The 22,256-nt window shown below is 41.8% G+C and overlaps 1 protein-coding gene across 1 annotated transcript in view; it reads right to left on the minus strand.

Annotated features, from left to right (window-relative positions):
* Positions 1–1,518: 1,518 nt before the first annotated feature.
* RAB38 (RAB38, member RAS oncogene family) overlaps positions 1,519–22,256 on the minus strand; it is a 63,445-nt gene continuing 42,707 nt past the window's right edge. The window contains exon 3 of the mRNA XM_068978890.1: positions 1,519–1,671. Coding sequence (XP_068834991.1) covers positions 1,519–1,671 — 153 coding nt within the window. The remainder of the gene's footprint in view (positions 1,672–22,256) is intronic.

Genomic DNA, 22,256 nt, shown 5'->3' on the forward strand with positions numbered 1-22,256 from the left:
AATAAGGATGAAATAAATACCATAAAGGATGAGGCAGCTGGAAAGGTCTCCCCTATGGGAGCCAAGGGCTATTAATCCCACTGTGGGCGTCTAAGAGACTGCAGAGTGCATGCTCAGAACTGGTCTTTCTGAAAGAAAAAGAACCTAAGGTATTTATCCCCCAATCCTTGCTGTCATTGGTTGAGGGATGCTCTGGAGATATTAACTCACTGGCCTGCCTGCCTCATGGATCAAGAGTTCCAGGGGCCAGAGAATGCCCTTAGGGAAAGGATCACAAGCACAAATAATAGGAAGCAGTGTGGTTGGTATTTATGGAGACAATGAATGCCAAGATAATATGGGTAGGACACCCACAAAAAATCTGTTACCAAGTTCCTATGAGTATATTATCAACATCAATGAAAACTAATGCCCTTCAAGAGTAGTAGCTACCTGCAGCATACCTGCACCACAACCATCGTGTAAAGCAAGATATCAGCATGCGTGTTTCGATTGTTTCTCTGTATGTTGATTGGTTTGGCAGCTTTCCTGACCAGAATATATGAAAATATATTCCCCTGCTTAACCAAACGCTGCTTGCACTCTTGGCCAACATGCCAATATGAACTGTAGATACCGATGAGATGCATTACTCATCTCAGTTGTAACAGTTCCCTTCCTTTAAATGTGCCCCTCACATCCCCTTTTTGAAATTAAATTTTAGAAATGGGTCGAGAGAACAATGGACACACAGTCAAAAGGAAAAAAAAAAGTTCAGAATACTGAGAAACTTGAAGCACTTGCAGAAATAAGGAAACAGCATCTTTTCATGTTTTATTTTTCACTTGTGAAAATATATATAATATATATTACACATACGGAAGAGTCCCACAGCTCGGGTTAGAGAAAGCTAACAGAAAGGCACATACCAGGGGAGGTCTTTTCATAAAGTTTTCAGAGAAACCAACATTCAGGGCACGGCAGTTGACAATAAAAGCAATGAAAGCACAGGAAGCCTGTGTCCAAGACTCTGAAGAGCTAAATCAGAGACAACTCCGGGTCTGCTGGGAATGGAGGTCATCTCTGGAGAAAGGACAGCTTCTACTTAATAGGCCTGTCAGAGCAGCAGAGGATGTGCTGAGGTCTGAACAAAGACACCAGGGGCAGAGTGAAAGCCAGGGCTTAACTTGACAGCTAGTCTCTTCTTGTCCCCTTTCTCTTTCAGACCTGAGGCCCTGGCTGACCCAAAGAGGCAAATAATAGGGCCAACTCTGTTTGTGCAGAATTACAGTCAGCTACAAGGCAGAATTTTGTAACAGACTAAATATTTTAAAAGCTTGTAAACACTGCGCTGATGCTGTTGGGGTGGGGGGAAACATAAAAAGGAACATTTGCTATTTCTCTTGGAGGAAAGAAAGTTACAGGCATAGGCTTGCCCCAGGTGTATCCCCATCCTGACATTTATCCAAGACGGTAGGATTTGAGACGCAATTCATGAGATGATGGATTCTTCCCACCATACTCCAGCACAGCAGCCTACTAGGATTTGGAACAGCTGGAGCAGCTGAAAACCCTGGGTGATGTGAGATGTGGCTTGACGATGTCAGGCTGAATGGACTCCATCAGGTCACACTCATTGGCAAGTATATGTTTCACCAGGCATCTGGAGGCCTCATCGATGTTGATATTTTCCTAAGGGGAGAAAACAGCTTTCAGTATTCAGTATTCTAGAATAACACTAGAGCAGAGATTTATATGAAACAAAGGGCAGTATTTAAGTATCTCTTTCTAAACCCTGTCCCATGCATCCTCTTTCTATTCCCCTCGCTCTGTTTATTCCTTCTAAGAACTTTACATTTCAGTCTTTCACAAAAGTAAATATATAGATTTGTTTTGTAAATATTCATTAACACGTTTTTTGGTCATTCAAGCTCAACCCTGAGTTTACTTACTATGAAAGCTTATGGTAACTTTTCAAGTTCCACAAACAACAAACCTCTCCCATTTAACAGAGCCTTAATAAAAATTCCTCTGAGGGTTTCTAAATCTAAAACAAGGTGAAGTTCTTGTTGTTTTCTTGTTTGTTTGTGATGTTGTTGTTGGTCTTACTTGTTTTTATACCAGAATTCATTCACACCCCCAAATCAGTGGCTTAAAGCAACAAAGTCATAACTGTCACTCATCCCCCATGCATCAGAGGATACCTGGCTTTTCTGCCATCAACCTAGGCCAAGAGAAGTTCCATCTCTGTGCTTGCCATGTTTGCAGAAGCAGGGAGAAAAGAACATGGTGAATTGAGTACTGCCTCTTACTGCTTCTGGAGAAAAGTGAAAGGCAGACACAGCGTTTATCCTCCCATTTCATTGTCCCATGAAAGTCATGTGTTCACGCCCAACTCCAGAGCGGCCGGAGCAGTGCAGTCCTGCCATTGGACTGGAAGCTGGAGAGCCAGAATTCATGTCCCTGGGCTTCCCTTTCCTCATCTGTGTGACAGTCTTGATGATAATGCACGTGCTGCCTGCTCAGTCACAAATATAAAATGTGGGATATCATATCTGTTCACAGGTAAGACAGCTTAAATTTAGAGAGATTAAGAGACTCCTCCCAGCACCAAGATCATACAGCAGAAGGGTATGAGGGCCAGAATTCACAACCAGATGTTGCTGACATCAAAGCCTGGCTCTTAACAAGTTTTATTCCTTTTTCAACTTTTCAAAATCAAGAGCAATAACAAAAGTTCTTACTACCATGTTAGGACCAGTGGGTGCAAAATAAATCTTAGATCCTTTCTCTTTCATAAAGCAAGTTTTAAGCATTAAAAAGGGCCCTCCTGGATAAGTAATATAAGTTAGACTTAACAGTAGTATTTTTAAACCTCCATTCCTCTATTAACTTGCCAGTAAAATAGGGTTCTTTCATTTTAAAGCATAAATTGGCAAAATCTACTGATGAAGAGAGTGAAGTGTGGACAAATGATTGAAAATCCATCATCCTCATGAGAAAAACAACTAAAACTTAAGCCAAATTAGTGGCAGCCTAGCAGGCTCATTTTAGTAAAAGACAAGATGATGCCAGTGACATTGTGACTTTTAACACAGTAGCTGGTGGTGTCAGGACTAGGATGTGAGATTATGGAGGATGGGGCTCTAGACAAAGGAAGCCATCAGAGCCAAGGAGTGGCTGTGCCTGCTTTTAGATTGTACATGGGAACAGGGCAGCAATTCATGATGACTCACAGTCATTCAATATAAATTCCTTCTAAGTACGAGGCATACAAAGACAACACTAAAGTCTGTCCTTGCGAGAACTTATACTAGCAAGGTAAACAGCAGAGGTATGATAAGGTTGAAGGGGCGTCTGGAACCTGACTACTATGAGCCTTGAATGAGAACTTGGCCAGATAGAGCCACTGAGATTTCTTTGCAAGTGAAGTGTCAAAAAACACAATTCAATACAAATCCATTACTAGACAAAACAATATGGACACTTGGGTGGTTGTGGTTTAGTCACCAAGTCATGTCCAACTCTTGCAGCCCTTTTAACTGCAGCCCATCAGGCTTCTATATCCATAGAATTCTCCAGACAAGAATACTGAAGTGGGTTATCATTTCCTTCTCCAGGGGATCTTCCTGACCGAGGGATCAAACCCATGTCTCCCGCGTTGGCAGGTGGATTTCTTACCGGTAAGCCATCAGGGAAGCCCTGGACCCTTAGTACTCTTTTTAATTACTTAATTTATCAGTGAGCACTTGGGAAATGCTTATTATGTGTACCACGGTTGCCAGGGCACATCTATTTCAGATTGGAACCAATCAGAGGAAGCAAGGAAGAGGAGCAAGCAATATACTGACCACATGCACTCTACATAACTGCCCAGGATATAGTACCCATAGCACAAGCCTGAAGCCAAACATCGCAGCTCCCTTTCTGGTGGTGTGACCTTGGGAAAACTGTTTCAACCACTCCCCACCTTAGTTTCCTCATCTGTAAAGGAAATCTACTTTACAGATGATTGTAAGTTAATACATGTTAATACTTACAACATGCAAGACACTTAGAACAGTGAAGAGGACATAGCATACATTTAATAAATGTTATCTACATCTCAGTTCAGTCACTCAGTCGTGTCCCGCTCGTTGTGACCCCATGGACCTGCAGCACACCAGGCTTCCCTGTCCATCACCAACTCCCAGAGCGTACTCAAACTCATGTCCATCAAGTTGGTGATGGACTTTAGTTTGGAATCAGTCCTTCCAATGAACATTCAGGACTGATTTCCTTTAGAATGGACTGGTTTGATCTCCATGCAGTCCAAAGAACTCTCAAGAGTCTTCTCCAACACCACAGTTCAAAAGCATCAGTTCTTCAGTGCTCAGCTTTCTTTATAGTCCAACTCTCACATCCATACATGACTATTGGAAAAACCATAGCTTTGACTAGATGGACCTTTGTTGGTGAAGTAATGTCTCTGGTTTTCAATATGCTGTCTAGGCTGGTCATAACTTTTCTTCCAAGGAGTAAGTGTCTTTTTATTTTATGGCTGCAGTCACCATCTGCAGTGATTGTGGAGCCTAAATAAATAAATAAATAAAGTCTGTCACTGTTTCCACTGTTTCCCCATCTATTTGCCATGAAGTGATGGGACCAGCTGCCATGATCTTAGTTTTCTGAATGTTGAGTTTCAAGCCAACTCTTTCACTCTGCTCTTTCACTTTCATCAAGAGGCTCTTTAGTTCTTCTTCACTTTCTGCCATAAGGGTGGTGTCATCTGCATATCTGAGGTGACTGATATTTCTCCCGGCAATCTTGATTCCAGCTTGTGCTTCATCCAGCCCAGCATTTCTTATGATGTACTCTGCATATAAGTTAAATAAGCAGGGTGACAATATACAGCCTTCACGTACTCCTTTTCCAATTTGGAACCAGTCTGTTGTTCTATGTCTAGTTCTAACTGTTGCTTCTTGACCTGCATACAGATTTCTCAGGAGGCAGGTCAGGTGGTCTGGTATTTCCATCTCTTTCAGAATTTTCCACAGTTTGTTGTGATCTAAACAGTGAAAGGCTTTGGCATAACTGATAAAGCAGAAGTAGATGTTTTTCTGGAATTCTCTTGCTTTTTCGATGATCCAGCGAATGTTGGCAGTTTGATCTCTTGTTCCTCTGCCTTTTCTAAAATAAGCTTGAACATCTAGAAGTTCACGGTTCATGTACTGTTGAAGCCTAGCTTGGAGAATTTTGAGCATTACTTTGCAAACATGTGAGATGAGTACAATTGTGCAGTAGTTTGAACATTCTTGGGCATTGCCTTTCTTTGGGATTGGAATCAAAACCAAACTTTTCCAGTCCTGTGGCCACTGCTGAGTTTTCCAAATTTGCTGGCATATTGAGTGCAGCACTTTCACAGCTCATCTTTCAGGATTTGAAATAACTCAACTGGAATTCCATCACCTCCACTGGCTTTATTTGTAGTGATGCTTCCTAAGGCCCACTTGACTTCTCATTCCAGGATGTCTGGCTCTAGGTAGGTTATCACACCATCGTAGTTATCTGGGTCATGAAGATCTTTTTTGTATAGTTCTGTGTATTTTTGCCACCTCCTCGAAATAACTTCTGCTTCTGTTAGGTCCATACCATTTCTGTCCTTTATTGTGCTCATCTTTGCATGAAATGTTCCCTTGGTATCTCTAATTTTCTTGAAGAGATCTCTAGTCTTTCCCATTCTATTGTTTTCTTCTATTTCTTTGCACTGATCACTGAGGAAGGCTTCCTTATCTCTCCTTGCTATTCTTTGGAACTCTGCATTCAGATGGGTGAAAGTGAAAGTGAAGTCGCTCAGCCCTATCGGACTCTTTGTGACCCCGTGAACTATACAGTCCATGGAATTCTCCAGGCCAGAATACTGAAGTGGGTAGCCTTTCCCTTCTCCAGGGGATCTTCCCAACCAAGGGATCGGACCCAGGTCTCCTGCACTGCAGGTGAATTCACATGGGTATATCTTTCCTTTTCTCCTTTGCGTTTAGCTTCTCTTCTTTTCTCAGCTATTTATCTACATATTCTCCTCATTTAATCATCAGGAGAACATGATAATGTGTGTATTCTATTCCTTTACTTTGCAGCTGAGGAAACTGAGATTGAGAAGGGGGAGGTGGCTGGCCCAGAGCCAGATGTGAGTCTAAGGAGAACAGTAAACACTAATGTTTGCCATGATCTCTATAATATGCTAACTGCAAAAAGGCAAGCTGTATAGTGTTTAGGGCACAGCCTTATCTCAAGTCCCCCCAAGTATTTTCCCCAAATAAATAAAGGAGCGCAGTATAAACAGGGCATGCATTTCCAGCCTTAAAAGGGTAAGAAGTTGGAGTCAGGGCCTCAGGCAAGGCTGCTCTGTTCTGCTGGTCCTTCTGTCTTTCTGTTCACTCTTAAAGGCACAGCCAAAGTCTAGACTAGCAGAAGGGAGAGCAATACAGAACTAGCTTCCCTCTCCCTTTTCTGTGAAACATGAGCATGAACAACCAAACCCTGCCTGATAAAACTATAGGTTTGGACCTTTGGGGCAATTAGATTGTGATATAACTGACTGTGCTTCCTGGCAGCCAAGTAGACACAGCCAGGCCCACATTTTCTAGGTGATTGTCGAGAATCAGCTGTTGGTTTAAGTGCAAAATACTACGTGGGAATTTTTATTGACATTTCTTCTAGAGAGTTTTAACAACACTTTCAGGAGGATCTTTTGCAGTAAAGGTTAATTTATCCATCCTATGACTTCCAAGACACATACACTTAGACTGAATCTGGCTGTAATTTCTTTACATATTTGCAGTATGACAAGGTGGTCTACTGTGCTGACTACTTTAGGTAGATGTGTGCTCATCTTCACATTTCTGCTAAGCATCTTTTCATTTATATCAATAAGCTTAAGCTTAAGTAGGCTTAAGATGCCTGAGAAGTAGGCTTAAAATGCCCAACAAAGCATTTTAGTTAAAAAAAAAAAAATGGTGGTAGCTACCATAGTATTATTGTGTCCACTCTGTGCTGGGCATATAGCAGGTGCTTTACTTATGGACACATTGTTCACATCCAATCCTTACAAAAATCCATTAAAGAACTAACAGCCATATTTGAAAGGTAAGGAAACTTTCACCTTTACCAAGGTCAAGTAACTTAACTAGAACAGAGTAAGAGCTTGGCCAATCTGTCATTCTAACCAAATAGGCCTAACTCCATTTTCTATCCTGCTTCCATATATGACATGACCTTATCTCCAAGATTAGAACAGATATTAAAGTAGTTTTATTTCTAAATCAGCAGTACGCAATCCCGGCCGCATACTCATTCAGCGAGTTCAAGAAAATTTGTTGCTAGGGCCCTCCTTCCAGACATTGGTCTGGGATGAGGCCCAGCATGAGTATTTTTTTGTTTTTAAGATTTTCCACTTCTTTGAAATGTGCCTTCAGATTTCACACACACTCATATCATTAAGAGACACATATCATATCATTAAGAATGTTTTTAAAGATGCTCCTTTCATTTCAATCGTGAACTCTCTGGAAATAGCATTTAGTGCAGCGATTTTAAGCTGCAGTGATTTTGATTTTCCCAGAGAGAAAGGCATATAAATCTAACTATCTGAGGTCTTGGGTACGTGTCAGTTTTTTTAATTAGCTCTTTAGAACATCTGTCTGGTGGCAAATTACTTAATCTCTGACCCCCTGGTGCCAGAGAGCAAAAACATCCTAGCAGAAAACCTTCACTTCTGCCTCGTTAGAAGCTGGCAGAGAATTCATCCTCCTCTAATCTTTCCAAATACATCACCCTCCAACACACCAAGTGTACCAGGCGCTCTGAGGTTAGGGTACTAAATTCCTCAGCTCCGTGAAATTTTAATTAGAGCAGATGGCCCACCAGATAATAATGCCAGTGCAAGAAGTCTTACGCAGAACAAGTGCTTTGAAAATACTTTCTCTAAGAAGATCCAGCGCTTGTTTATGGAGTGCATAAGTGCCAAACCTTCTGCGAGCTCCCATTGACTGTAGGTCCAGTCTAATGTGGGGCAAGCGCAATTGACACCCGTATTTTTGTCCGTACAGTGCATTTTCTTCCCTCACCTCCCAGATCACTCCTCCCTTCCTTTGGGCAACTACTTCCTCCCACTGGCAGTCATGAGCTTCTCCTGAGACTCCTCTAAACTGAGCCCTACATCTCAGACCTTGTTCTCAGAAGCTGGAATTTCATGTAATCTTCACGACAAAGCCGAGATGGGAAGTATTGACGTTTTTTGATAGAACAGGAAAGTGAAGTTCAGAGCAGCTAAAGTGACATAGTCAAGGTCTCAGAGACAGTAAGGGACAAAATCTGGCTTTCAATCCAATCCTCAAAGGTTCTATATCTTCTCTTCTTCTCCTCATTGATGTCTTATAGTTCCCAGCCGACAGTTTGTAAGGGCCCAAGCGAGGGTCTACCTCAGTCCAGAGCCCATAGTTTTGCATTTTGCCACATGTTCTCAATGAGAGGAAGACAGATCTGAAAGTTAGCAGACTTTGGTCTAACTAATGGGCACTGGGAAGGACAGGTGGAATCATATTGTCACTGATTTCAACACAGGATAGAGTCCTATTGTCAGCATGGACATATGAAGGAAGAGAATATTCACAGATAAGATCAGCTCCAAAGACCGTGTCCCTCTGACAATAATTCCGCTATCCCCACCGTCACCCAAGTTCAGCCCCTGTCCCTCACGCACCAGATGTAAAAGTCCATCTCACACCCTCTTTCTCCCCACTTTCCTACTGTCCCAGGGCCTCCTACCTTACAGCCCTTTCTCCTTATCCCCCTCTCACCCCTCTCCCAGCACCTAGAGCCCCACTCCAGCCACGGAGCATCTCCAAGTTTATAGCAAACCACCCCAGATTAAAGAGAGAGGGAAATTAGACATCGCTAATTCAGGTGATGCACTAATTCAGCCTGACTTTGATGCATTAGGAAGTTAAGGCAACAGAGGAGGGAAGTGTCATGCCTGGCATGACACAGGCTACCTCTTAGTTCCCCAAGCAGTGCCACTGGTGAAAAATCCACCTGCCAATGCAAGAGACATAAGAGACACAGGTTTGTTCCCTGGATTGGGAAGATTTCCTGGAAATGGCACCCCACTCCAGTATTCTTACCTGGAAAATTCCATGGGCAGAGGAGCCTGGTGGGCCGGCTATAGACCACGGGGTTGCATAGAGTCCGACAGGACTGAGCATCCAAGCTGTTAGCTTGCACAGTAGTAAAGAATTTGCCTGCCAAGCAGGAAACATGAGTTCAATCCCTAGGGCAGGAAGATGCCCTGGAGAAGGAAATGGCAACCCACTCCGGTATTCTTGCCTGGAGAATCCCATGGACAGAGGACTCTGGCGGGTTGCAGTCCATGGGCTCACAAAGAGTCAGACATTTCTACCATGATTAAAGGCTTCCATTCTGACATCTCTATGTGCCAAGAAGAGGACTGAGACTAGAACATTGCTGTCCCAGGAAGTAATGGAAAGAGAATGAGGCTTGGAGTCAAACTTGGAAACTTGGTTGCCATTTACTGCGGGGCCAAGGGAAAGTCCAAAGCCTGAGCCTCCTTCGCTGAGTCTGTAAAATGAGGCTAATGACAACTACAGTTGATAAGGTGCCTGTTAGATTAAATGATACACACAGATGAAGCACCTAGACATCACATATATGCCCTCAGGTGAATACATGCTCCGTTTTTGAATCTGCCTCTCTTCACTTTCTCCCTTTAGGTCATTCTTCAGTGATCACTTTTCATAAGAAGTTGCCTCTAACTACCCCAGGCTGAGACAAGTGCCCCTCTATGTGGGCACCTATCACAGCACAGGAGGCTCCTGGGGGCTTACTGCTGTAGCCTAGTGTCTAGCACAGTGCCTGCAAGTAGTGGGCACTTGGAAGATACTGGGTAAGTGAAGGAACGAACGAATGCATGACCTAATCAAGAAGGCCCTTAGAACAGCAACAAGTTCAGGTTTTAACCTGAAGATAATTTCAGATGTGAGTTATTTCTGCAGGGGGTAAAAAGGAAAACATATGCACAACAGAATTTACTTCACAAGTCAAACTGCCTGTTCTTATCTTGTGTGCCAGCTACGATTTGACACAATTCTTTTTAGGTAAAATGAAGGAAGACTGACTGAACCAGTTTATAAAAATTGAGCTGAACTGCTAAAGGCTTTGCAGTCGAGTGGACCTATGTCAGAGTACTGACTTTTCTCTTTTAAAAATAACTCTTCATATCTTGTTGCTTCAAAAACTATTTCAGGTGACCTATGCTATTTAATAAGTAGGTGAACTTAGAAAAATACTTAATTTTTCTGGACCTTACCTACAATTTAGAGAGAATAACACCCACTTGACAGAATTAGCATGATTAGAAATATCTTATTTGGGGCAAAAAGTAGAAGGTGGGTAACATTATGTATTTTAATGACTCTATATTATGCAAAATTATTTTAATATCATCATCTCCTCTTAAGAACTTTTATGAAACTGAATGAAAGGTCAATTCTGGCTGAAGAATTTATTTAGTTTATCTTTTCTTTACATATGCTCCTTTTATCCAACCCTTAACTCACTTTTTAGTAGAGAGTTTGAAATCTTTACTTTTTTAGAAACTATTGTTGGAATGAAAAGTTGAGAGCTGAGAAAACTGAAATGTTGTAAAGCTGAGAATGATGCTGTGTTTGCAGGCCAAACTGAGGACGTAAACCCAGTAGCCTCTCGATAGCTCTGAGCGACTGCTCTGAAGATGGAAACGAGAAGCATGGATACTTAGGAGGTTTTGCAACTATACTCAGGTAGTCAGAACGTCAAGAAATTACAAGTCATGACCCACCTAGACAGCATATTCAAAAGCAGAGACATGACTTTGCCAACAAAGGTCCATCTAGTCAAGGCTATGGTTTTTCCAGTAGTCATGTATGGATGTGAGAGTTGGACTGTGAAGAAGGCTGAGTGCCGAAGAATTGACACTTTTGAACTGTGATGTTGGAGAAGACTCTTGAGAGTCCCTTGGACTGCGAGGAGATCCAACCAGTCCATTCTGAAGGAAATCAGCCCTGGGATTTCTTTGGAGGGAATGATGCTGAAGCTGAAACTCCAGTACTTTGGCCACCTCATGCGAAGAGTTGACTCATCGGAAAAGACCCTGATGCTGGGAGGGATTGGGGGCAGGAGGAGAAGGGGACGACAGAGGATGAGATGGCTGGATGGCATCACTGACTCGATGGACGTGAATCTGAGTGAACTCCGGGAGCTGATGATGGACAGAGAGTCCTGGCGTACTGCGATTCATGGGGTTGCAAAGAGTCGGACACGACTGAGCGACTGAACTGAACTGAAGGAAAACCAGATATCACAAGTAAAGGAACTTAGTGTTTTTTCTATGTATGGGAAAATGCAAGGGTCTGGGCTCAATGAAATTATTCCTTTGATATGCACATCAGCTGTCTGGGGCCAGTATCCTGGGCTTTTTCATCCTGAGTCTCCTCAAAGGTGGGTGCAGTAGCTGACTGCTAAATGGAGGGCATCCTGTTTCTACTCTGAGATCCCTCAGGGCCCACTGTGCAGATGGCTGCAATGTGATGGTTTGATGGCTGCAACATCCTTTGTTTAAAATAATGTTCTTTTATAGAAAACATATAGAAAGAAGTGAAAACATACAGAAACAAGTGTGTGCATGCTAAGTCGCTTCAGTCCTGTCCGACTCTTTGTGACCCTACGGACTGTAGCCCTCCAGGTTCCTTACTCCATGAGATTCTCAAGGGAAGAATACTGGAATGGGTTGCCATGCTCTCCTCCAGGGGGGCACAGAGGAGCTTTTAAATATCCTCTGTTTAGAATAATACTCTCTTGGGTGAGAACATATAGAGGAAAGGACTATGAGTAAAAGTGAATGTGTGGATAAAACTAAACAAATCCATCTTTCCATCCCCTTTTTATATTAGGAAGGTCATGATGCTAGCTAGCTACCAGCACTGTGGCCCCAACCCTAGAATCTATGTCTACTCTTTGCCACTAACCCCTGATGTCCAGCTGCTAAATTCCTCAGTCAGATATCAAGTCATTCTTAGCCTGGGCAACCTCGCTGAGGCAGTACTTTGCATGTGCTATATAATTTTTTCTCTTCCTGATGTGGAATAACATTATCCTTTTCCTCCTTCTTCACACTTGTAATAGGAAAAAAAAAAAAAAAAAGGAGGTGATACATCAATTTGAAGTTCCTATCATGTAATATTGAAAGATCATGTAACTAAATGAAATAATTCATTTTTCAGCAAATAATCATTGAGCACTCTCCAGGGACCAGGCACTATTCATCAAAGTCTACAGTCTGTGCTTTCTTACACGACAGAGTCAGCCAGGCTGCGACTATCTCATTAGCCCAGGCCTCTTCCGCCCCTGCTTTGAGATGAGGATGGTGATACGCTCCTTTCTCACAATCAGATTCTGACATTTCAGCCTGAGTCAGCCCTGTGTAATCGCCTCTCTTCTCTGATCACAGGCCTTCGTTTATTTCCCCACGGCAAGCGTCCTCCATGTTCCTGCCAGATTGTCTCCTGACCACTCTCATTAAAGTGTACTGATGGTCATGCCTCAATCCCATTCCCAGCTCAAACACTCTGAGTTGGCTCCCATTGCCTGCTCAGAATCAGTGCAGACCCTGATACTTGACCCTTGACACTTGACCCTTGACCCTTGAGGGCCAGCCAGCTCAGCCACGACTTGACTCTGCTGTCTCCTCTCCTCTGGTTCTCCTCACTTGGCTAAGTTCCAGTTGAGCTAAGCCATAGGCCATTCCCTCCGTGTGTTTTGCTTGGGTTATTCTTATTCCATCTGTATCTGCCAAACACGATTCATTTGGAAGAATATAGCTGCTGGTGTCTACTTGATTCACAAGGATTCCATTGCGTCCTGCTTTGAACTTTTGGATGAAATTCAAGTACGTTACCCTGTTTTAGAATCTTTTAGTTATTTTCAATGTGTATTACTTGTGCATGTATTTATTGAAGAGGAACAGTGTGGTAGAAAGACTTAGGACTATACTGGCTCCATCAGTGCTAGCTGGGTAACCTCAGAGAATCCAACATTGCATAAGAAGTTTTATATGAGAACGTTTGAAGGGACAAACATACTTCTTTGTCAGAGTAAGATATCTTAAAGCAGTTTTGCAGTTTTGTAAGGTGGTACAGGGGGAAATAAGCATCTGTGGTCAAATAATTTTAGACATGTTAAGTTAAAAATAATTCATAATGTTTCTTTATCACAGGATTCCTCAAGGCAGATTCAGGTTGGGAGGGGAGGCTTAGAAAGAAGTAAGCTGTTCCCCTTCCCCCCTCCTATCTCCAAGCAGAGAATGAGTGTGCAGGAGTCTGTGAACTTATCTGATCACAGAACACTGATCTCAGGCTCTGTCTCACAGGGCTGGTGTTCCTCTTTGCACACTTTGGCAACTTTTGATTGAGAGCAGTGGTAGAATAAATGGGAGTGGCTGTGGTGGCCTCTGTAGGGCTGGGTGGGTAGAGACACTTATTACCCGATTTTGTGTTATACTGGTGGCTTTTTTAACCCTTTCCTAGGGAGTGTTACCTCCATTTTTGCCTTTTTCCATTTTTCTGAGCTTCACCTGAAAAGAAGTACATGCTTTTGTTTGTTTGTTATTTGTTTTTATTTGACTGGGCCAGTTCTTAGTTGCAACACTCCAGCATCTTTCACTGTGGCACACAAACCCTTACTTGCAGCATGTGGGATCCAGTTCCCCGACCAGGAATCGAACCCAGGCTCCTTGCATTGGAGCATGGAGTCTTAGCCAATAGACCATTATGGAAATTCTGACGTGTTTTCTTTGGTTGGTTTGTTTTTACTTTTTGTTTTAACATGACTTTAACAGAGGAGGGTGAGATCACACTCGTAACAAAATTGTAAGCCACAGGCCTGGTTTGGAATGACGAGATCCTGAGATTATTCCCTCTGGTGAGTCTTCTCCGACCAGCGCCTCACCCCGTCCTGAGCAAGGCAGGGCTGGGTAGTTCTCTCAGGTGCATCCATAGCAGTTCCCTGTTGAAATTCTAGTCATGCACAATTGCAATGACTCAAAACTTTACCTTCTCACCAGATAGTAAAATTCTTCAGAGAGAAAATGGCCCTTTATGCACTTGGGAGTGTTACCAGCACCTTACATAGGGCCTATTGGCATGTATGTGCTCAACAAGTATCTTATGAATGGACTGGCCAGGGGAAGGGAAAGAAAAATGGACTGATACCAATTAAAAATCACAAAAAATACTGTGAGCTGCTCTATGTTGAAATCTATTACAGTGAAGTTCCCCTTAAACTCGGGATAGGTTTAGAAAAGAGAATTAAGGGCCCCTGGTCCTAGCCTTGATGATACTACAAATTAGCTCAGACATTATAAAAGGATCAAGCCTCCTCTCTGACATCAGTTTCATCAGGCACAGGAGGAGAGTATTTATACTCTGCCTTTTTCCAAACAGGACTGAAGATGACTCTTGAGACCATCTCCAGTGTTTGACTAGTGTAGTTAAATTCGTAAGAGTCCTAAGAATAATGCTTCCTTAATGGGAAACATTTCTCAAATTGAAAGTTTAAGTATGAGACGTTCATTTAACCAATCCTTACTAGCACAAGTGTGTTCCATCTACATGATTAGCCAGAAGTTTTTGGTTTGCAAAAATCAGAAACTCATTGAATTGCCTAGGTCCTCTGGAGGCTAGCTCCCAGGGGAAACAGAATTGGTGAAAGATTCAGTCCACACCAAGACCCTTATAAAATGCCCTTAGGCTCTCAAACACCAGCAGATCAGTTTGTTTTTCTCTGTCCAGCTGTTTTTTCCATATAAAGAGGGAGATAGACAGGAGTTCCCTGGAGGTCCTGTGATTAAGAAGCCCCCTTCAATGCAGATGCAGGGGAATGGGTGTGATCCCTAGTCAGGAACCACAGCCCACAAGCCTTAGGGCAATTAACCTCCGCTCAACCCTTCTCAGCTAGAGGAGCCTGCATACCTTAACTAAGACCCAGCATAGCCACACACACACACAAAAGAGGGAGATGGATGCCAGCAGCCTCTGGGCTTATATCCTTGCAGCTTTGTCACTAAAGAGAAAAAGCCTCCTTCCCTCAAACTCAGCTGGAGGAATCTTGGGGGAGAACGCTGATGAGTTTGGCTTCAGTCTTGCATTCACACTTGAGACTAAAGCGACTCTGTCCAGGAGAGAAGTGGTATTAGGAGTGAGCCCGATTTGGGTCATGTGAACACTTTGGGCTAAAGACTGTGATTTCAGAGATGGAATACATAGGAGATGGAGACTTACCTATGGACAACCTGTAGGGAGAGCTGAAAGGTAACACCTGGGGTAAAAGCACAAAACTGCCCACGAAAGAATCACTGCAAATATCAGGAAACCTTCAGTGGTATTTATTAACAACATTTGCAATCATCTATAGCAGTGCAGATATATGCATGAACTTTTTAAACAGATACAAGCAATGTATAATTTGTAAAAGAAATAGAAAACTATTTTTCCACAAGGTTGTATGCCGTCAGATACATATCTAGTGGCATCTGATAATTTCAACATATGCAGAATAAGTGGGAAATTGAGGCTCCCATATTGGACCAAAAAAAAAGAGAAAAATGAAGTTGAAACATAAATGACCTGACAAGAAATACCTCTTCAGAAAAGCATAAGTAGTTACTGAATACTTTCTTTCTGGAACAAAATAAAAGAGAGAGAACAAAAGAGGCTACTTGGAGCTTAAAACAACCCCAGTTCTGATTTTCTGTTTCTTTTTTTGATAGAAATCTACTGAATTAAATAGGTTCCAAAGGACAATAACTTTTCCAGATAAAAGATGCTTCTGTTTCAAAAGTAAACTTTAAAAATACTGACTTTATTCCTGAGAACCACTTAAGATGTATTACATGCTTTCTTGCATCGTAAAATATTGTTCAGAAGACCATTTAATTTGTTTTTCTTTTTTGCTAATCCTGTGTACCTTTTACTTCTTTTTTCCTTCCTCCTCCTGCTGGTATTATATATATGTAACTATAAGTCTGTATCTAACAAGCCAATTCTATGGGTTGACACTTTATGGATAAATACTGCTTAAAAGGGATAGGATGAAATTCTTTTTAATGTATACAAATTTCTGATTAGAAAGGAAACAGACCAAATCTTAACACTGAAATCTATTGGTAGTTTGATTACAAATCATTTTTATCTTCTGTTTCATAATTCTAGCTGTTTTCTAAGTTCTTCATACAGAGTGTATATTTTTGAACACTGACATTCAAAAGTGTAGCACAAAGAAAATACGAGTGATTAATTTTGAACCATGAATAGTGTAGGAAGTCCTAATATCTTTATTTCCCCCCTGAATCCCATACAGCAGGAAGGAAAGGGTACTTCTATAAATATTTCATGAACTTTAAAACAGAAATAGATGAGAATGAATGGAAAGTTATGTAGGTTTTCCTCACAGATGGAAAACTATCCATAAGAAAAAATAAGATCAGGACGCTCAGAAACAGGGATTCTAACTATACTGTCCCAAGTAACCCAGTGAAGAAGAAAGAGGAAAGAGGTCTTTAAAACAGACCAGTTTGGCTACAGGAATATCTCAGGTAAGATCAGGTTTAAAAATAACACATACAAAAGATAGAAGAAGGGAAGTGAACTCAGGAGCAGATTCACGGGTGCTCTGAACTCATCCAGATTGGGTCAGGAAGCTCAGACCGAGTCTAAAAACATGCCTGGAGAAAGTGCTAAAGCCAGAAAAACACAGTATTAGAGTTTATTCAGAGCAAAGTAGTATCACAAAGGGGCAGGCTAATGCTTGAAGAATATGGTATGGGACAAATAGATGACACAGAGAAGGCTAACACAAAAAAACTAACTCTGTTTTTTTCTGTAATAAAGACTTCAGATTGAATGCTCAGAAGACTGCTTTCTGCGTTATGTTTAGTATAATACCCACCATAATGTCCTATGGACTAGGTGGCTGTAGGTTGGAGGCAAAGTGAACTTGGTAAATTTAATTGTCTCAAATGGTGCTTGAGGACTATCAATTATTTGATTACACTAAACAAGAATAGTTTTTCATGTAGATGACACAAAGCTCAAACCTCTGATCTTATAAAGAATTAACCTCACTTTTTTTATTAGAAGTTTTGAGGAAGTCATAAAAGGCATACTTAGCAATTTTTTTTTTAGATACAAAGGTAAAAAGCAGACTGACATGATAAAATTGGGATTTTAGAGTGTTTTCATAGAAATATGAAAACATCTATCCATTGTTGGCAAGTATAAATTAGCTCATCATTTTGGAAAGTAGGTATGAAATTATGTAATAAGATCCATAAAAAGTCCATTCTTTTTGATTCAGTAATTCTACTAAATTCTACTTCACTGACAAAGGTCCATATAGTCAAAGTTACGGTTTTTCCAGTGGTCATGTACAGATGTGAGAGGTGTACTGTAAAGAAAGCTGAGCACCAAAGAATTGATGCTTTTGAACTGTGGTGTTGGAGAAGACTCTTAAGAGTCCCTTGGACTGCAAGACCAAACCAGTCAATCCTAAAGGAAATCAACCCTGAATATTCATTGGAAGGACTAATGCTGAAGCTGGAGCTCCAATGCTTTGGCCACCTAATCCAAAGAGCTGACTCATTGGGAAAGATCCTGATGCTGGGAAAGACTGAGGGCAATCGAAGAAGGGGGTGACAGAGGATGAGATGGTTGGATGACATCACTGATTCAATGGACATGAGTTTGAGCAAACTCCACAAGATGGTGATTGACAGGGAAGCCTGGCGTGCTGCAGTCCATGGGGTCATGAAGAGTTGTACATGACTGAGCAACTGAACAACAAGACTAAAAATAAAGTCTAATAAAATAATCTTAAATATATAAAATATTTTACATAAAAAGTACTCATCGTGACATTATTTACAATAGTGAAATCTACCCAAATGTAGGGTTTTTCTAGTAGTCATGTACAGATGTAAGAAAGCTGAGCGCTGAAGAACTGATGAGAATTAATTATGAGATATTATGGTGTATCCTTGGAGAAGGAAATGGCAACCCACTCCAGTACTCTTGCCTGGAGAATACCATGGAGGGAGGAGCCTGGTAGGGTCGCGAAGAGTTGGACACGACTGAGTAACTTCACTTTCACTATGGTGTATCCTTATGATGGAACATTATACAGTTATTAAACTATATTTGCAGAGAGTTTATCATAAAAATGTTCATAATTTAAGTTGCATATAATACGTTGTAGTTAAGAAATCTGACAATGTTAACAGTGATTAATCCTGTGTGGGAGCTTTTTTGTGATTTTTTTTCATTATTAACTTCCATTTGTCCTAAACTAGACAAGATTTGTTTTCTCCATTTGGCATTTCCATTCATGCCCTGGCTATTGTATTTACGCAGTATGCAACATCTCTTCTTCCTTTTTAATAAAATCCTAATTACAAGTAGATAGCGAAAACTTAATTTTCCTGGTTTCCTTGTGCTAAGGGTAGTTGTGGGTAATGAAATATAAGCAGAAGTCAACTGGGTGGGGCTTCCAGTTAAACTTGTTTTTTGACAGTCAAAAAGGATGGAGAGGGCACTCAGTTGTAACATGTCGTTTGCTCTTAAACTTTCCAGAAAACTTGTTTCTGCCTGGAAATCACTATGGCATGCAGAAATTTCAGAGCTGTCCATGAGAGTTCTACCTCCTGGGACACGTGACCACTGAGTGTAGACTGGACCTGTAAACATGGTGAAATAGTCACCCCTTTGGTTACGTTGCCTTATATAAGCCTCTGTCATAGCCAACTGGAAAGAAATTCTTCTTCCGCCGTGTTGTGAGAAGGCTGTGGCTGTGAACCCAAGTCAGCCTCTAGAACCTAAGAGCAACCACGGCCACCTGTCAGCTGTCACTGATTTTAGAGTCCCTTTCAAAGGTAGATGGACATGATCCTAAGGGAAACTGACATCTGACTTTGATAACCAAAGTAGTAGATTAAAAATGAAGCTGGAATCATAAATTGAAGCCTCAGAAAAGATTTAATAGACATTAATATAAAATACTACCAGGTGTGTGTGTTACTCACTCCAACTCTTTGTGAGCCCATGGACTGTAGCTGGCCAGACTCCTCTATCCATTGGATTCTCCAGGACTGGGTTGCCATTTCCTTCTCCAGGGGATCTCCCTGACCCAGGATTGAACCTAGCTCTCCTGCATTGAAGGCAGATTCTTTACCATCTGACCTATAGGAAAATCCTATAGCTAAAATGGAGAAGGAAATGGCAACCCACTCCAGTGTTCTTGCCTGGAGAATCCCAGGGATGGGGGAGCCTGCTGGGCTGCTGTCTCTGGGGTTGCACAGAGTCGGACACGACTGAAGCGACTTAGCACCATAGCTAAAATACCACACTTTGGTTCAAATTATCAATAGCTTAAAGCATAAGACCTTATTTGATGGTCTATTATTTGCAGAAAAAAAAAGGGTGGGGACGTTTAGATGACCATGGGTGCAGCATGTGTCGACAGTCTGATCCGGCTGTTAAAAGAAATCCAGCTCAGCTCAGTTCAGTCGCTCAGTCGTGTCCGACTCTGCGACCCCATGAACTGCAGCACACCAGGCCTCCCTGTCCATCACCAACTCCCGCGAGTCACTCAGACTCGCGTCCATCGAGTCAGTGATGCCATCCAGCCATCTCATCCTCTGTCGTCACCTTCTCCTCCTGCCCCCACTCCCTCCCAGCATCAGAGTCTTTTCCAATGAGTCAACTCTTCACATGAGGTGGCCAAAGTACTGGAGCTTCAGCTTTAGCATCATTCCTTCCAAAGAAATCCCAGGGTTGATCTCCTTCAGAATGGACTGGTTGGATCTCCTATGCTGTCTACGTTGGTCATAACTTTTCTTCCAAGAAGTAAGCGTCTTTTAATTTCATGGCTGCAGTCACCATCTGCAGTGATTTTGGAGCCCCCCTAGAAAAAGTCTGACACTGTTTCCCCATCTATTTCCCATGAAGTGATGGGACCAGATGCCATGATATTTGTTTTCTGAATGTTGAGCTTTAAGCCGACTTTTTCACTCTCCTCTTTCACTTTCATCAAGAGGCTTTTTAGTTCCTCTTCACTTTCTGCCATAAGGGTGGTGTCATCTGCATATCTGACGTTAGTGATATTTCTCCCGGCAATCTTGATTCCAGCTTGTGTTTCTTCCAGCCCAGCATTTCTCATGATGTACTCTGCATATCAGTGAAATAAGCAGGGTGACAATATACAGCCTCGACGCACTCCTTTTCCTATTTGGAACCAGTCTGTTGTTCCATCCAGTTCTAACTGTTGCTTCCTGACCTGCATACAGATTTCTCAAGAGGCAGGTTAGGTGGTCTAGTATTCCCATCTCTTTCAGAATCTTCCACAGTTTATTGTGATCCACACAGTCAAAGGCTTTGGCATAGTCAATAAAGCAGAAATATATGTTTTTCTGGAACTCTCCTGCTTTTTCCATGATCCAGCGGATGTTGGCAATTTGATCTCTGCTTCCTCTGCCTTTTCTAAAACCAGCTTGAACATCAGGAAGTTCATGGTTCATGTATTGTTGAAGCCTGGGTTGGAGAATTTTGAGCATTACTTTACTAGCGTGTGAGATGAATGCAATTATTCAGTAGTTTGAGCATTCTTTGGCATTGTCTTTCTTTGGGATTGGAATGAAAACTGACCTTTTCCAGTCCTGTGGCCACTGCTGAGTTTTCCAAATTTGCTGACATATTGAGTGCAGCACTTTCACAGCATCATCTCTCAGGATTTGAAATAGCTCAACTGGAATTCCATCACCTCCACTAGCTTTGTTCATAGTGATGCTTTCTAAGGCCCACTTGACTTCACATTCCAGGATGTCTGGCTCTAGATGAGTGATCACACCATCGTGATTATCCAGGTTGTGAAGATCTTTTTTGTACAGTTTTTCTGTGTATTCTTGCCACCTCTTCTTAATATCTTCTGCTTCTGTTAGGTCCAGACCATTTCTGTCCTTTATCGAGCCCATCTTTGCATGAAATGTTCCTTTGGTATCTCTAATTTTCTTGAAAAGATCTCTAGTCTTTCCCATTCTGTTGTTTTCCTCTATTTCTTTGCATTGATCGCTGAAGAAGGCTTTCTTATCTCTTCTTGCTATTCTTTGGAACTCTGCATTCACATGCTTATATATTTCCTTTTCTCCTTTGCTTTTCACTTCTCGTCTTTTCACAGCTATTTGTAAGGCCTCCCCAGACAGCCATTTTGCTTTTTTTCATTTCTTTTCCATGGGGATGGGCTTCATCCCTGTCTTAGCACAGGACAATACTATCTAAAATAGAAATGTGACTTAGGCAAGGTAAGTTAAATTTTCATCATGCTATGCTTCTACATCTGGTATGTTGACAACAGATCTGGTCACTACATTAATAAAAGGAAAAAGGCATATGGACAGATTAGAGAATAACCAGGTAGGGAAACCAGAATGGTAAAGGTTCTTAAAGCCATTTCACATCGTCTATAGGCAGGATTTTAACAAAGAGAAGTCTTACAAAAGAGTGAAAAAATATTTTTGTGCCAAGGATTTGTAGCCAGCTAAATACATAAGTTGGAGAAGGCAATGGCAACCCACTCCAGTACTCTTGCCTGGAAAATCCCATGGATGGAGGAACCTGGTAGGCTGCAGTCCATGAGGTTGCTAAGGGTTGGACACAACTGAGCAACCTCACTTTCACTTTTCACTTTCATGCATCGGAGAAGAAATGGCAACCCATTCCAGTGTTCTTGCCTGCAGAATCCCAGGGATGGGGGAGCCTGGTGGGCTGCTGTCTATGGGGTCGCACAGGGTCAGACACAACTGAAGCGACTTAGCAGCAGCAAATACATAAGTAGATGCTGGGAGCATTCTAAATTTTAAAGGACTACACAAATGTTAAATATCATTATTTTGAATGTTCTTGGCAAATAACAAAAGCAGACTTTCGATTTATGTGATGAACATAATTTACAACGTTTCTAAATACTTTGACCCTTTCAAGATCTAAAACAAATTTGCATAATTACTCTTAAAGTTAGATTTAAATATCTCCAGCCAGCCAAAACCTTAGCAGAAGGCATGCTTCAATCATATCCTAGACACCTCTGACCTGTGTTAGAACTACTGGTAACTTAAAAGAAAGTGCACGGAGGCTGGCATAGAG

Source organism: Capricornis sumatraensis, chromosome 8 (assembly GCF_032405125.1).
Source record: "Capricornis sumatraensis isolate serow.1 chromosome 8, serow.2, whole genome shotgun sequence".
NCBI classification, from domain to species: Eukaryota; Metazoa; Chordata; class Mammalia; order Artiodactyla; family Bovidae; genus Capricornis; species Capricornis sumatraensis.